The 13852-nt window shown below is 43.1% G+C and overlaps 1 protein-coding gene across 4 annotated transcripts in view; it reads right to left on the bottom strand.

Annotated features, from left to right (window-relative positions):
• rreb1a (ras responsive element binding protein 1a) overlaps nt 1–13852 on the bottom strand; it is a 98558-nt gene that overhangs the window by 9754 nt on the left and 74952 nt on the right. For all 4 annotated transcript variants that reach the window (XM_033638962.2, XM_033638963.2, XM_033638960.2 and 1 more), the window contains 9 exons: nt 13668–13816; nt 9528–9717; nt 9142–9426; nt 7372–7843; nt 4938–6693; nt 4141–4325; nt 3861–4058; nt 1828–1989; nt 529–669 (listed from right to left, as the gene is read on the bottom strand). In XM_033638962.2, coding sequence (XP_033494853.2) covers nt 529–669; nt 1828–1989; nt 3861–4058; nt 4141–4325; nt 4938–6693; nt 7372–7843; nt 9142–9426; nt 9528–9717; nt 13668–13816 — 3538 coding nt within the window. The remainder of the gene's footprint in view (nt 1–528; nt 670–1827; nt 1990–3860; nt 4059–4140; nt 4326–4937; nt 6694–7371; nt 7844–9141; nt 9427–9527; nt 9718–13667; nt 13817–13852) is intronic.

Below are 13852 nucleotides of genomic sequence, written 5' to 3'. Positions count from 1 at the left end.
GGGACATTTTATGCTTTTATTAGATCTTATACAGCATGAACACAAAATCAAATATGAGGGCAAGAGATGAGAACAACATGCAACAAAGACGGACGTTGCAGTTCAGGGTTGACGTGTTCACCACAGTCACCAGCCCACCACCTTGAGAACATATTTCAAATCTGAAGTATTTCTTTACATGGCAGCAAACACCTCACCTTAATGACATTTTTTTTAAAAAACAAACAAACAAACAAAAAAAACAAAACACACAAATCAAAATTTACCCAGTTTAGTTTCCACTCATTCAGTCTTTGAATAGAAACACTTGAATCTACGAGTGCAACCAACGCCTAATTTAATCTGCAGTGTTTTCTTGATTAACTGTTGAATTGCTCTAGAAAATGTCAGAAAATGCTGTTCAGAGATTCCAAAATTCCAAAATAATCAGTAACATGACGTGAACAAATGATTAATTATCAAAATCATTGTTAATTAACTTTTTATCATTTGACTAATTGATTAAATGCCTTTGTTCCAATGACAAACCTTGGCTTGGTTTATGGGTGGGGCTTGACTGCACTGATACTGCCCCATGCCCATCTAATGTGGGGGTTGGATCCGGGGTGGCGTTGGCGCTGCTGAGGTCTTGTGCTTCTGGTGCAACCTGCTCCGTCTCTGACTGACTCTCTGTAGGACACAACATAATCAATACAACCAATAATACACAGTACAGGCCAATGGTTCCGAAATGAGATGAATATTAGGATTAGGACTTAAAAAGGAAAAAAATTAATTCTACTCGTCAATTTTTTTTTTAAACTTATTTTCCTGCTAAGCTTTTTTTGTATTTTTAGTACAATTTCTGACATCAATAAATAACCTTGACGCTCAATGTATTGTTTAGTATTACATAAATTATTCAAAGGAAGCATACTGAGAAAAAAAAAAAGAACTAGACATTGCTTTGTATTAAAGGGTCACATACAAAAAAAGACTGGAAACCACTGACATGGAAAATAATAACAGGAACATTAAAAATAGCAAAAAAAGATTTAAAAATGAATCATCATTATTAAAGTAAAATAAAAGAAAATAAATGATAGTTGATACTGTAGGTGAGGTTTAATTTTTAAGGTTTAATTTTGTATGTGAAAGCATGATTGAAAAGATGACATTTAACTAGGGATAGACCGATATGGATTTTTTAGGGCCGATGCCGATACCGATTTTTTTCCATCACCCTTAGCCGATGACCGATTATGGACTGCTGATTTTCTTGAGCTGATATTTGGGGCCGATACTGCTTTTGCTCCCTCAATTTACATAAAAAAAAAAATGACACAATGATAACAAATATTACAGGTCTCAAGTTTAAAATAAGAAACATTTATTGAACAGTAAAAAATACTAAAACAAGATGGAAAGTTGAGGTAGAACAGGTAGAATATTATTATTATTATTATACATTCAAATAAAAAAAAGAGTTCAGTGCTCTTAAATCTTCCAGTAATGTCTTTATAAAATAAACAAATATTTAAGCTGAAGCATAAATAAAACAACAACTACTGTACACAGTAGGATTCAACGGCTTTGTTCAACTTAACCACATACTTTGAAATGAAAAAAAGTGCCAGGGAAAAATAAATCCGCGAACCCACGCGCATATCGGCCGATGCCGATACAAGTAAAAAACTCAAATATCGGCCCGATATATCGGCCGGCCGATGTATCGGTCTATCCTTACATTTAATCAAAGCTGCTGGATGCTCAGATTAAATCTGTGTTAATAAAACATTACACATTTTCATTTAATGCATTTTAAATTGAGAAGTTTGTAATTCTGACCTGCGCTCTCCTGTGAGCCTTCGTCTCCATCTTTCTTGGCGAGGGCGCCGTTGCGTCTCAGTGTTCGGTGGGTCACGCCATGTTTCCTCAGCAGGTGGCGCTCACAGTTGGATTTGGTGGAGAAAAAGGCATCGCACTTTGGACAAGGGAAAGGTTTCTGGCCTGAAGAAAGACAAAGGCTTTAGCAGAGGGGAGGGACATCTGGAAAATATTTCTTTAATTTTGCTATTCAAGTTTCTCTATTAACGCTTCCAATAAATAAAGATAATGTTACAGTAAATTATTATATAAGGACCACAACAAATCTGGATAACCGGAGTAGCTAATAGAGTTGCAAAAAGTACTCTGATACTTAAGTAGAGGTACCAATACAACAGTGAAAAAATACTTAAATTATTAAAAGTAAGTCTCCTGTGGCGTATATTCATCTGTGACATTATTAGATAGTTAATACTGAAGTATCAGTGTTAGAGCAGCATGCTACTGCTGTAGCTGCTCCAGATGGATTCAGTTTAAACTACTTTGTATACAGTAAACTAGTTTAGTCAAGTGGTTCCCGGGCTAGGCGTTGGGCCCCTCTAAAGGTCACCAGAGAAATCTGAGGCGTCATCACATGTATAATGGAAGAGGAGAAGAAGAAGCTAAATTCTTATACAGATTTTCTTTCATGTCATAATAAATTCTCCGCGTGCGGAGTCCGTTTACAATGAGTGCCAGAATGGAAAAATACCCCCTCTGAGGTCACAGGGGTTGCTGGCACACACAAGTATTCCCTGGCTAATTTTGCCAGTTGGGGGGTATTTGTTTTTGTGGGTTTTCCACTAGTCCATGGGATTGGTAGGGGGTTATCAATTGCAGCTGTCTCCTCCATGCCCTCTGAGCTGCTCGAGAGGAGATCACACACCTTTGCCTGGACAGCACGTTGAACTTCATCAGAGATGAAACTCAGGTGTTTGTGCCTTGGATCCAGGAAGGATGTGATGTATGCAACCTTAGGAGTGCTGTTAACATCTGCAGGTGAAAGCTGCCACTCCAGCGAAGCAGCTACGGAGCGCTTTAATTGAGACACTTTGAGGGACTTTGCCTGGATTTCTTTGTGGTGTCTTGACAGAAGAGTTGAAGGGACTGGGTAAACCACTGAGACAGATACTCTGGATTCACCACACAATGCAGTGGTAGCACATTTTGGAGAGTGGAGCAGGTATGAGCTCCTCCATAACACTTCAGCTGTCATGAGTCATTTTGAGGGTATGTGCATCTGATCTTTTTGTGAACGCTCTGTCTGACAAAATTTAAGTCGTATGTTCAGTACCTCATAAACGTGCATTGTTACTAACTTGTACTATTTATGAGTTGATAACATTTCCAGAACTTCTCGTGTGGTTTCATTTGAAGGGAAAAAAAAAAGTCCTCAAAAGTCTACACAAGAACTTAGTTTCTTCTTCTTTTCTTCCATTAATCATTTGACGACCCCTCCGATTTAACTGGTGATGTTTGGAGGGGTCCCACCCCTTGGTTGGGAAGAACAAATGGTAATTTTGTGGGTGCAGCATTCCTTTAGGAGAGAGGTTTTTGTGTTGTATTTTATAAGCAAATTATATGTCTTTTTTAATGTAAAAATGATACCTGAAAAGTAACGAGTATCTAGAGCTGTCATGGTAAAAGTACAATATTTCTCTTTTGAGATTTAGTGGAGTTAAAGTCTGAAGTAGCAGAACAAACGCTCAAATAAAGTGCCTCAAAATTACTTAACTACATTACTTGAGTAAAAGTTACTTTTCACCACTGGTTGCTAATGAAATATAAGATGAACCAATAAACACAAAAAACATAAATAAAGCACAACTAACATACAAAAATCAGTAAATGTTCACACTTAGTTCTGATTATGTTTCTGTCTTAGCATAAATAATGTTCTTCATTTACTTCATTTACTCAGTAAAATGAGGCCTTTGGCCAACAGTTAATGAGCTTCTGACCTGGACAAAAAGCCTGTGTGTTAATGTCAGCGTGTTTTGGTGGTTGTGTTTTACCGGTGTGAGTCAGCATGTGTCTCTGCAGGGAGCTGGCCCAGGGAAACACTCGGGGGCAGAAGGGACAGGTCATCTTCTGGACCGAGTTGGAGTAGGCGTTTTTCTTCCCTTTGGACTGTGGCACCACTGCTGCTGCCACTGGCTTCACCTCCTCCTTCACTCCTCCCTCCTTCTCCTCCCCTCCTCCTGCTCTGTCATCTGTTCACAGGGAGAAGTTTGAATTAATCCTCAGAGTATCATTTAGTCATCCACTAAATCCTGAATGTGTCCCTCCTCCTACCTCTCTTTGCTCCCAGGTCTGCAGATCCGGTCTGCAGGTAGGTGCTGAACTTGTTGGCATCAGTAGTGGCCAGCATCTTCTCCACGCTGGCAAACTCACCGCTGGACTCCAGGTCGATGCCGCCGCCGCTGACAATGGCCTTCTCCTTCACCGCCAGGACAGCAGGCTTCTTCCTGGTCCGCTTTCTATTAGACAAAAGCACAACAACATGTACTAATCTGATGTATGTTTCTTTGGCACCATCCAGTGGCAGAATCAACTTTGAACTTCATTCTAAAACTGTACTAAATGTAGCTTTATTATATAACAGTAGCTACTTTACCATACTGGGACTTAGAGGACAAGACTGAAAACTTACATATTTACCTCTTTTACAACTGTATAAACACTCCTTTTTCTGTCTTTGTTGTTTGAACAATATCTATATATTGTATACATCCCACAAATACTGACTGTATCTATTCAACATCATTTCCATATTTTTTTCCAATGTCATTCTGTGTCAGTGGAAATCAATTCAAAACTTAAAACTAGGATAATTATTTTCATCAGTTAAAAACAGTTTACAATAAACAGTAAACAAATAAAATTAAAAAAAAAAAATAGCGCAAAACTCCTTTTATTGACAAAGATTGAAAACAGAGGAAACACGCCAAATCCTTACATAAATCTGTTAGTGGAAAATGATAAGACATTATTTACCCGAGCAATTAAACAGAACAAAGTTTTCAGTGTGGACTTACCAAATGCAGAAGCAGCAAAAAAACAAACAAACAAAAAAAAAACCCCACACATACCTGGAGGATCCCTCAGATGCGTCATCACTTTGTGTCTCCAGAACAGCGGAGGGTCCTGGGGCATCTGCAGCAGAGTCCACCTGAGAGGAAGCGACCACTGCCTGGGGTTTGACCTCCAATGTGGTGGCGTCCCTCTTCAGCAAGTCTGGAGCTCCGGAGACGGAGTGGATGATCTGAGCAATGGAGGCCAGAGGAGGGAGCTCTTTGTGGGCAGTGGAGGGTGAGGAGGTGGTGGAGGAGGCCGGTTTGGGGAGCAGGGGTTTGAGGCGCTGGGCTCGTGTTGAGTTGTTGAGGGTGGGGAGGGAGGCTGGAGGAGGGGTTGATCCTGGGGGGAGCTGGTAGCAGCCGAGCTGGGGGTGAGGGTGTAGGTGAGGCAGGGCACTTGCCGCCTTCTCCTCCTTGGACAGAGCCAGAGCCTGCTGCTGCTCCACGATGCTGCTGCTGCTCTGCTCCATCTTGATCTCCCTCTTCTCTCCAGTACTCGTTGCTTCCCTCTTCTGCCTCTTGCTGGGGATTGACAGATCGATGGGCTGGTCCAGGATGGAGCAGTCAAAGCTGGGGGAGACACTCTCCAGTTTGACCCCAGGAGACCCCACCTGACTGCTGGCCCCACGCCCCTTGGCGGAGAAGTCCAGTGGCTGGTCCAGTTCAGGATAAACCACGCTAGCCAGCTCCTCCACCTTCACTGTTTGGAGCGCCTGAATTGGAGGCTGACTCATCCCATTCAGCGGCATCTGATTAACTGGAGCTGCTCGAGCAGAGGGGGCGGTAGGGACAGGCGCGCCAGCAGGCAGGAGTGTGGCGATATGTTCTTCAATCTCCCTCTCCTGCACCTCAGGGTGCTGCTTGAGCAGGTGGTGGATGCAGTTGCGCTTGGCCAGGAAGGCAGCGCCACAGCGCTTGCACTCAAACGGCTTCCTCTGGCAGCCGTTGTGAGTGCGCAGGTGGATCTGCAGCGCCCGGTAGGTCTTCAGGTCCTCACCACAGAACCGGCAAGTTGTCTCAGCTCCGGTGCATCCCGTGTCCGTGTCTTGGGTGGTGGTTGTTGCAGCAGTTGTTGCAGCAGTAATCGCAGCAAGGTTTGGTGTGGTGGTGGAGGTGACGTACTTGATGTTTTTCTCGATATCCTTCCTCGAGGTCTTGGCGTGCTTCTTCCTGAGGTGGCGCTCGCAGTTGGCCTTGACAGTGAAAGGATAATGGCAGACCCGGCAGACATAGGGCCGCTCGCCGCTGTGTGTCCGAAGGTGTCGGATCAGCGTGGCTTTGTCTGGAGCCACGTAGTCGCAGATGTTACACTGGTGGGGAAGGATGCCGAGGTGGAAGCGCATGTGAGCCTGCAGGACGCCGGAGAAGGCAAACACCTGGTCGCAGAATCGGCACTTGAACGAGCCCGTAGCCGAGCCGGTGTTGGCATTGTTTCCCCCTTTGGTTCCTGGCTTTCTCCCACTGAGTCCCGCCTCCTCGTGTACGGTTGTGGTGGCAGCTGGTGGAGAATCAGACAAAGGCGTGTGAGCATCACCCATACACTCTGCGTCCAACTGCCCTCCGTTCCCAGTTGAGGAGGAGGATGAGGAGGATGAGGAGGGTGTTTTAAACAGAGTGGGGGTGGGAGGTGGCAGGCTGGGACTGATGCAGCCCAGTGAGGCCTGCTGGGAGCTCTGGAGAGGGGGGGGAGTCGTCGCCATGAGGCTAGAGCGAGGGGTGATGGGAGGTTTGGGCTTCAATGTAGGCATCGACTTCTGACCCTGGACTTGCCCTGAAGAAGAAAAAAAAACTAGGGGTCACCAAATCTTATGAACAGAGTCTTCCAGAAACTAATTGACCTATGGCTAAGCCCCGCCCTCAAACGCGATGAGCCAATCACAGTGCCTATAGCCATTCCCATACACTCGGACATTCTCTGCCTGGACATCCATTGAAATGCATGCAAGTTTAAAAATGGTCAAACGGTGTGCATGGGGTACATGCAACTCCGACACAAGGTATCCTGAGAGACTGGGTGATGGGGTATATTTTTTATCCTTTCCTAAACCACATCTCAACCAAGAAAAGTGTCTCCTTTGGATAAAGTTTTGCAGTAGACCACAACATCAACTCAATGTGAATAAGATTAACAAGGATGTCTACATCTGTTTTAAGGTAAGTCAACATTGTGTTTGAGGCAACATATTGTCACTTTGCTGGAAAGAAATATAAAGTTATCTTTAACATCTCTAGCTAACGTTAGCTAAAGTTAGCCTAACGTTAGCTCCTAGCTGCGTTGTTCATCATATCACCTTGTTTGCTGGGAGTTCACCTGCCATAGTGCTGGTCACTGAATGTTGATATTTTGTCCAAGAGAGAGGAGGGGGGCGTGGCTTAGCCATAGATCAATTGATCGGACTGATTTATTGACTGACAAACACAGTAACATCCAGCACCCGCCTACACCCACCTTGACCTCCAGCAAATCCTGGAGCTTTGGCCAGAGGTGGGAGAGTCAGTCCCATCTGATTCGGTGCCGCACTTGCCACTTTGAGAATCTGCTGGATGTCCGCCAGCTCCATGATCCCGGCTCCAGCTGCCTCTCCGGGTTTGACCCCCGATGATGCCGCACTGGCTGCTGCAGCGCCCCCGTCAGGCTGCAGAAGGAAGCCAGTCTGGAAGGACTGCAGGGAGAGCAGGCTCAGGTTGCCTCTTTGGGAGAGGCCCTGCAGGGCGGAGGCAGAGCCCGAGGCTTCCAGCAGTGGGATGCTGAGGGCGGCTAGACCGCCCACACCCAGGCTGAGGGGCAGCCCCAGACCTCCAGACAGGTAGGCTGAGGCCGGCTCCTGGGGAAGGCTGGAGGATGGCGGCTCCACGTGGATCACCTTGATGCTGTCCAGGTGGGCCTGATGGATCTCATCGTCTGTGGGACCAGACTTCACCTAAAAAATAAAGACAGACTCCATCAGAGGACAGCTCCAGGCCTGCAATTTTGCCAAAATTCTCAATTCCAAATTCCAGCTTCTAAAACATGAATTTTTTACTGGTTTTTGTTTGTTTTTTCTCTTCTATTGTTATAAATTCAATGCGTTGGTTTTCTGACCCATTGGACACACAGTACTTTGTTTTATTTTATCATAAGAGAGCTTTATTTAACTTTAAAATATAACAGTAGTTACTTGATTTTAAGAGTACTTTAATTACCTTTATAATAAAAGCTCTTTCTTGAAACATTACCATATTTAACTTTATCATAACAGTACTTTAACTTTATCATATAACTACTATATTTAATTTTATTGTAACAGAGCTTTATTTAACTTTATTACAACAGTACTGATGAAGAGAAACTGCAGGAGCTGATGGTTCAGTAGCTGAAGAAGACCGCAGGAGACTTAGATGGATTACACACAGTATTTAAGGAAGGCTTGACTGAGGAGAATCACAGTTGAACGTATAGAGTGTAACAGTGTGCGCCACCCAGAGAGTCTGAGGGTGTCCCCGTCTCGACCTTGTATTTTACCCCAACAGTTTTCCCGAGAGTCACTACATGTTCCCAAATAAGGGTATTGTGTATCAATCTATAAGTGTGTGAAGATCCTATTGCCTGTTGATGTTAGACAACCAAATATGCTCACCTTGCTCGCTCCTAAATCACCTCTCCTGTCTTACCAGTCACACACATATCTAGGAAGAGACAGTAAGTCTGCTGAATCCGGAGCACAGGGCAACCTTTCTTTCTCTAACCTTGGGTATTATAGTGAGGGAGCCAGCCAGTGCCCCCTTATCTAGGCAGCTGTGCTCCCTCCATCAGACTTGGGAGACTATGGCAGCAACAGCAGTAGAAAGCCTGACCTCAAGGCCTGCTGCAGACCTGACCATGACCTTAAGCAAAGCTGTGTCATAATACTTTTAGCTGACTGAGGATGGGGGTTTCTATACAGCAAAATTCCTTCACTATAGCTATTTTATTTAACTTAATTATTACTGTAGTTTCATTTATTAATAACAGTACTATATTTAACTTTATTATACAACAGTAGCTACTTTATTTAACTTTGTTTTAACTGTACTTTATATGGTAGTTTAGTATTTTAGTACTCAACAGTAGTTTGGAGCAGATTACAAAATATCATTCACATGTAAAGTGACAGAAGTGGTAGTGTGAAGACGCTACTCCCCTGTATGCGGTCAATAAAGGGATTTGTAAGCCACTGTGATAATTAAAAATATAGCTTACCGTAGAAATGTGCTGAAGCCCCAGCACCTCTAAGAAGCTGGCCTGCTCCAAGGGCAGGACTTCTTTCTCAACATCCGGACTGTCGTTCTCAACGCCGTTTTGTGCAGCTCCCTCCTCCATCTCTGCCTCCATTACCTGTGTGTCAGTGGTGGTGGGTTTGTCGGGATGGAAGGTGGTTTTATGGAGATCCAGGGCTGAGCGAAGGGGGAACGCCTTGTCGCAGCAATCACAGACAAAACGATGGAACTTACTGATACAGCGGCGAAGGTTTGTCTCACACCACACCTAGAGGGAAAGAGATGATTGAATACTGACCCTAAAAACTGATGACTTGATATGATTTCTCTCTAAGAGTTTGATGTCTAGTCAGGGGCGTGTGTCAATACCTGTGCGATGTGAGCAAACTTCTTGCAGGAGAAGTCTATGAAGGCCAGGTCATTGAAGCCGGTGGGGATGGAGGGGTTGTTCTGGATGAAGGGGCGGCCATTGGGGTCCTGGGGGAGAATCTTGTGAACCCCCGCATTGTGACGCAGCAAACCACGGTGAGTTCGGAAGGACAGGCAGCAGAGATCACACCTACAAACACACAACCAGGGAACTTACATTGAAGGATTTATTTGTCTGAGAGTGGAGAGTGTAGTTCATGAACAGCAGAATTATTCAACGTAGCACGGAGACACCAAAAATATGATCGGCAAAGAACAGCTGTCACCAACACCGACGTTACAAAATACAACAAACCATGGTGTATGAAGTTTGTGTCTTGTTTTGTTTGAAACACTGACAAAGCTGAGTGTCATTAGAAACTTTTCTAGTACTGACATGATGTAGAGTTTTGTGCCCAAACAAAACTTTTTTCATTCACATACCCCTGTTTTGAAAAAGGTAAACTGTATACTTTACTACCTTTGTGAGAAGGGGGAGCCTCTGGAGTTGCTTTGTAGTGTGGATGGAGATATTTTGTACAATGGTTGTGTAGACAGATCTTTTTTTAATGAAGAAGGGAAAAATATTGCAGACAGTAGTAAATGCGTGTAGACAGGGCCTTGACCTTAAAGGGATAGGTTAGATTATTTGAAGTGGTGCTGTATGGAGTGTATATTCATAGTCAGTGTATTACATACAGTAGATGTCAGTCAACATGCCCCCCTATTTGAAGAAGCGGAGTACAACACAGAAGCTAAACAGCAAAAAGTATTATGTATGACAGGGAAGCAATTAATGGCTTCAGTTCCCCATCTAAGCCCTCATCAAAGCCCCCAGACTCCATTGAGATAAACAGTAATTTTAGTTTGCTGATCACAAGAGCTGCTGGTCAACCACTGCTTTGATTAGTTAGTTTGTGTTATCGTTACACCAAAATCACACAATAACACAGACTAACTAACTGTTCAAGACAGTGGTAGACGAGCAGCTCCTGTCTAGCAAGTTAAATTAAAATACTGTTTACCCCAGTAGAGTCTGGCTTTGAAGAGAGCGATGTAACAGCTTCATTTTTCCTGTGGAAATCACTGTCTGACAGCACGGGGAAGCAGCGAAAATATTCTAAATATAGCATACATATAAACTGATACCTACCTTTATCATTGTGGGACTTTTTTTAGGTAGCTACAACACATTTTGGTGTTGACCCCCTCCACAGCAGTACACTGCTTCACTTCTATGTCGGACTCCTGCCTGCTTCTTCAAACTGGGGGCGTGTGGACTGACATCTACTGTAGTTAATACACTGACTATGAATGAGAACCTCACACTACCCCACTTAAAAAAAACTGAACTATCCCTTTAAATTTCGAATTTAAGATGTTTTAATTAGATGAAATATGATGTTGTGTCAATGAGGGTCCTCACATGTGTAGAAATACATGTGTAGTGTGAGTGTGTGTGTGTGTGTGTGTGTGTGTGAGATAACCCCTGGTGACAGTGCTGGTCCTGCTCCTGTTAATCGCTGAGAGGACAGCTGCTCAGTGTCTGCCACAGTCACACACTCTTATCACATCCTCTGTGTGTGTGTGTGTGTGTGTGTGTGTAATCCTCACACACACACTCACGCACGCGCGCACGCACGCACACACACACACACACACTGTGGACCATATGTGGACCAGCACGTGTTGAACTCCCTCCACCTTCCTCTTTCTCGGTCTCCATCACTCCTCCTTCTCCCTGTCTTCACACTCATGTGTGTGTTGTGTACAGAGCGCGTCTGCCTGCATATGTGTGTTTATGAGAGTGTGCTTTTTAAGTGTCACACCAGTGTGTGAGTGCAGGATAATCCCACAGAGGTTGGCTCAGGTCCAGAGAATTACCCTCTGAGTGTGTGTGTCCATCAGTGTCTGATGCTGATCATTCAGCCAGTTAACCTGCAACTAACACCTTCCATATACTTGAGGACTTGAAAAAGTCTTTTAAAGACTTAAGTGTAATACCCTCTCACATCTTAAGATAATGTGAGTTTTCAGTTTCATACTATCAGATTTTATAAAGACTGTGGAACCTACAGGGTCACTATTGACAAGACTACAGCTAGATTCCTTTTAAGATTATTTCCCATCCTGCTCCTGGTGGAATAATTACACCAAATTCCTTTTAGGAAATATATTAACAATTTCTTACATCTCCACAAAAACTCTACGAACATAAGATAAAAGGCTTCATATGTCAGTATTGGCAGTATTCTTGTCAATTTGGCATCAATATAATCCAACAAGATAAACTGTAGTTATGTACAGAATTTACATTTTGTATTTGGTCGCTTCTACTTGCTACCAGCCTCTGTTGGTTTGCTGTACTATTTTAGTGGAGACTGTGAGAGTGAGAGATGAACTCTTTAAAACATTAAGATTTTTTCATTAAAATAAGTGCTGGTTGGTGGATCAGATACAAATTATCTTGTTCACGAGACTTGTTGCTCCTCCCTGAGTCCCTCAATGTTTACTGTCTACCTGGTTGTTGTTGTTAACAATGCTCACATCACTGAACTTCAGTATTTGCATGAGTCAAGACTAAAATCTTAAGATAATAAACATGTTTGATTTTATCAGAACATCAAGACAAAAAAAGGCTGACTTTAGACAGCTCAGACAGAGTCTTATGACCACCTTACACCAAGCAATTGTGATCATGGGAGTGCGTCACAGCTGTCATGATTTTATTCGACACTGGAAATTTGTCTACAACAGTGAAATCGCTTGAAAAGTTGGTAGACATAAGACATCAAGATGGGAAGCAGAACTATGTTGAAATGATGGAAGTCGCCTGCAGGAAGGTTTAAAGTTATTATTTTTTTGTTTTTAAGTTAAAGTTAAAAACATTGAAAACGTCCACCACAGTTTCCAAGTATTCCAAGGAGACGTCTTCAAATGTCTTGTTCTGTCTAGCCAAATGTCCAAACCAAACATACACATTTATGCTTATATGAAACAGAGAAAAGCTCATGTTTTTAAGGAGAAAGAGTCAAAGAATGGTTGGTAGTTTACTTGAAATCAGACTTTGCCGTCTCTAATGCTGAATTTTTGGTCTACTGACATTTAAAACTAAAATCTAAAATACTGACATTTAAAACTAAAAGCAGCTAAGTAAGTAAGTAAGTAGCCTGGAACCTCTAACAAGTAGCAGAGATATGGAGGTCTGATAATCTTAATGAGACTTCAATACATATGGCTCTTCACAGTTCTCGATCCCTCCATCTCTCTCCCTTCATCCCTCCATCTCTCTCCCTCCTCATCCCTCCCTCCATCTCTCTCTCCATCCCTCCATCTCTCCCCCTACAGTTGAGATCCTCTTACAGACTGATTAGTGAGGATTTACAGCTAAATATTCCTGCCTTCCTCCATAACGAGCTCAGCCTACTGCTCTCTTTCTCTCTCCTTCAGTTTTTTGTTTCTTTTTTTCCTCACAGACAAACTTTATGCTTCAGTCCTACATCTTTCTTTATTTCCTTCATTCCTTTGATTCTTTCCACCTTTCTTTCTTTCTCATTTTTCTTTCCTTCCTTCCTTTTCTTTTTTTCTGTTCTTCCCTTCCTTTGTCTCTTTCTATTCTATTCTTCCTTACATTCCTCTCTGCTCTTTCCTTCCTTCCATCCATCTTTTCTCTCTTTCTATTCTTTCTTTCTTCCTTCCTGCCTTTATTTCCTTTCTTTCTTGCCATTCTTTCCTTCATTTGTCTCTTTCTATTCTTTCTTTCCTTTCTTTTTATCTGTTCTTCATGGCAATAAGGCCTGGCCAGGCACACCCTGAAACCTCTCCTCCTCTCTGTCACTTATTAAGTCAGCTGTTTCTCTATCGCTCTTGCACATCTGGTGACTAATCAGCCTTCCTCCCTATTTTTCTTGTTATCCATCCATCCATCTTGTTTAAACCAACCCTCAATCATTTTTTTCTCTACTTCATCTCTCCCTCCATCTTTTCTATATCCTACTCCTCTTCCTTAAGTCTCCCACAAGTTAAGTAAACAAAAGTCAGTAAAAACAATGATCAAATAAATAAATTATGGTCGTAAGAACTGTGTGTGCGTGTGTGTACCTCAGTGCAGTGTCAGGGTGTGTGTCCATGTGTGTGTCCAGCTCCAGTCTGGAGCTGCAGGTCTTGAAGCAGATTGGACAGGGCAGCAGCTCCTCTTCAACTCCACGAAGCGTCGCCGCCGACTCCTCCGCCGCCGCGTCCTCCACCACCTGAACACACACACGTTAACATCATTATTTTCTCTA

The sequence above is a fragment of the Epinephelus lanceolatus genome, chromosome 20 (genome assembly GCF_041903045.1).
Source record: "Epinephelus lanceolatus isolate andai-2023 chromosome 20, ASM4190304v1, whole genome shotgun sequence".
Classification (NCBI taxonomy): Eukaryota; Metazoa; Chordata; class Actinopteri; order Perciformes; family Serranidae; genus Epinephelus; species Epinephelus lanceolatus.
This window is presented reverse-complemented; position numbering and strand designations above follow the sequence as displayed.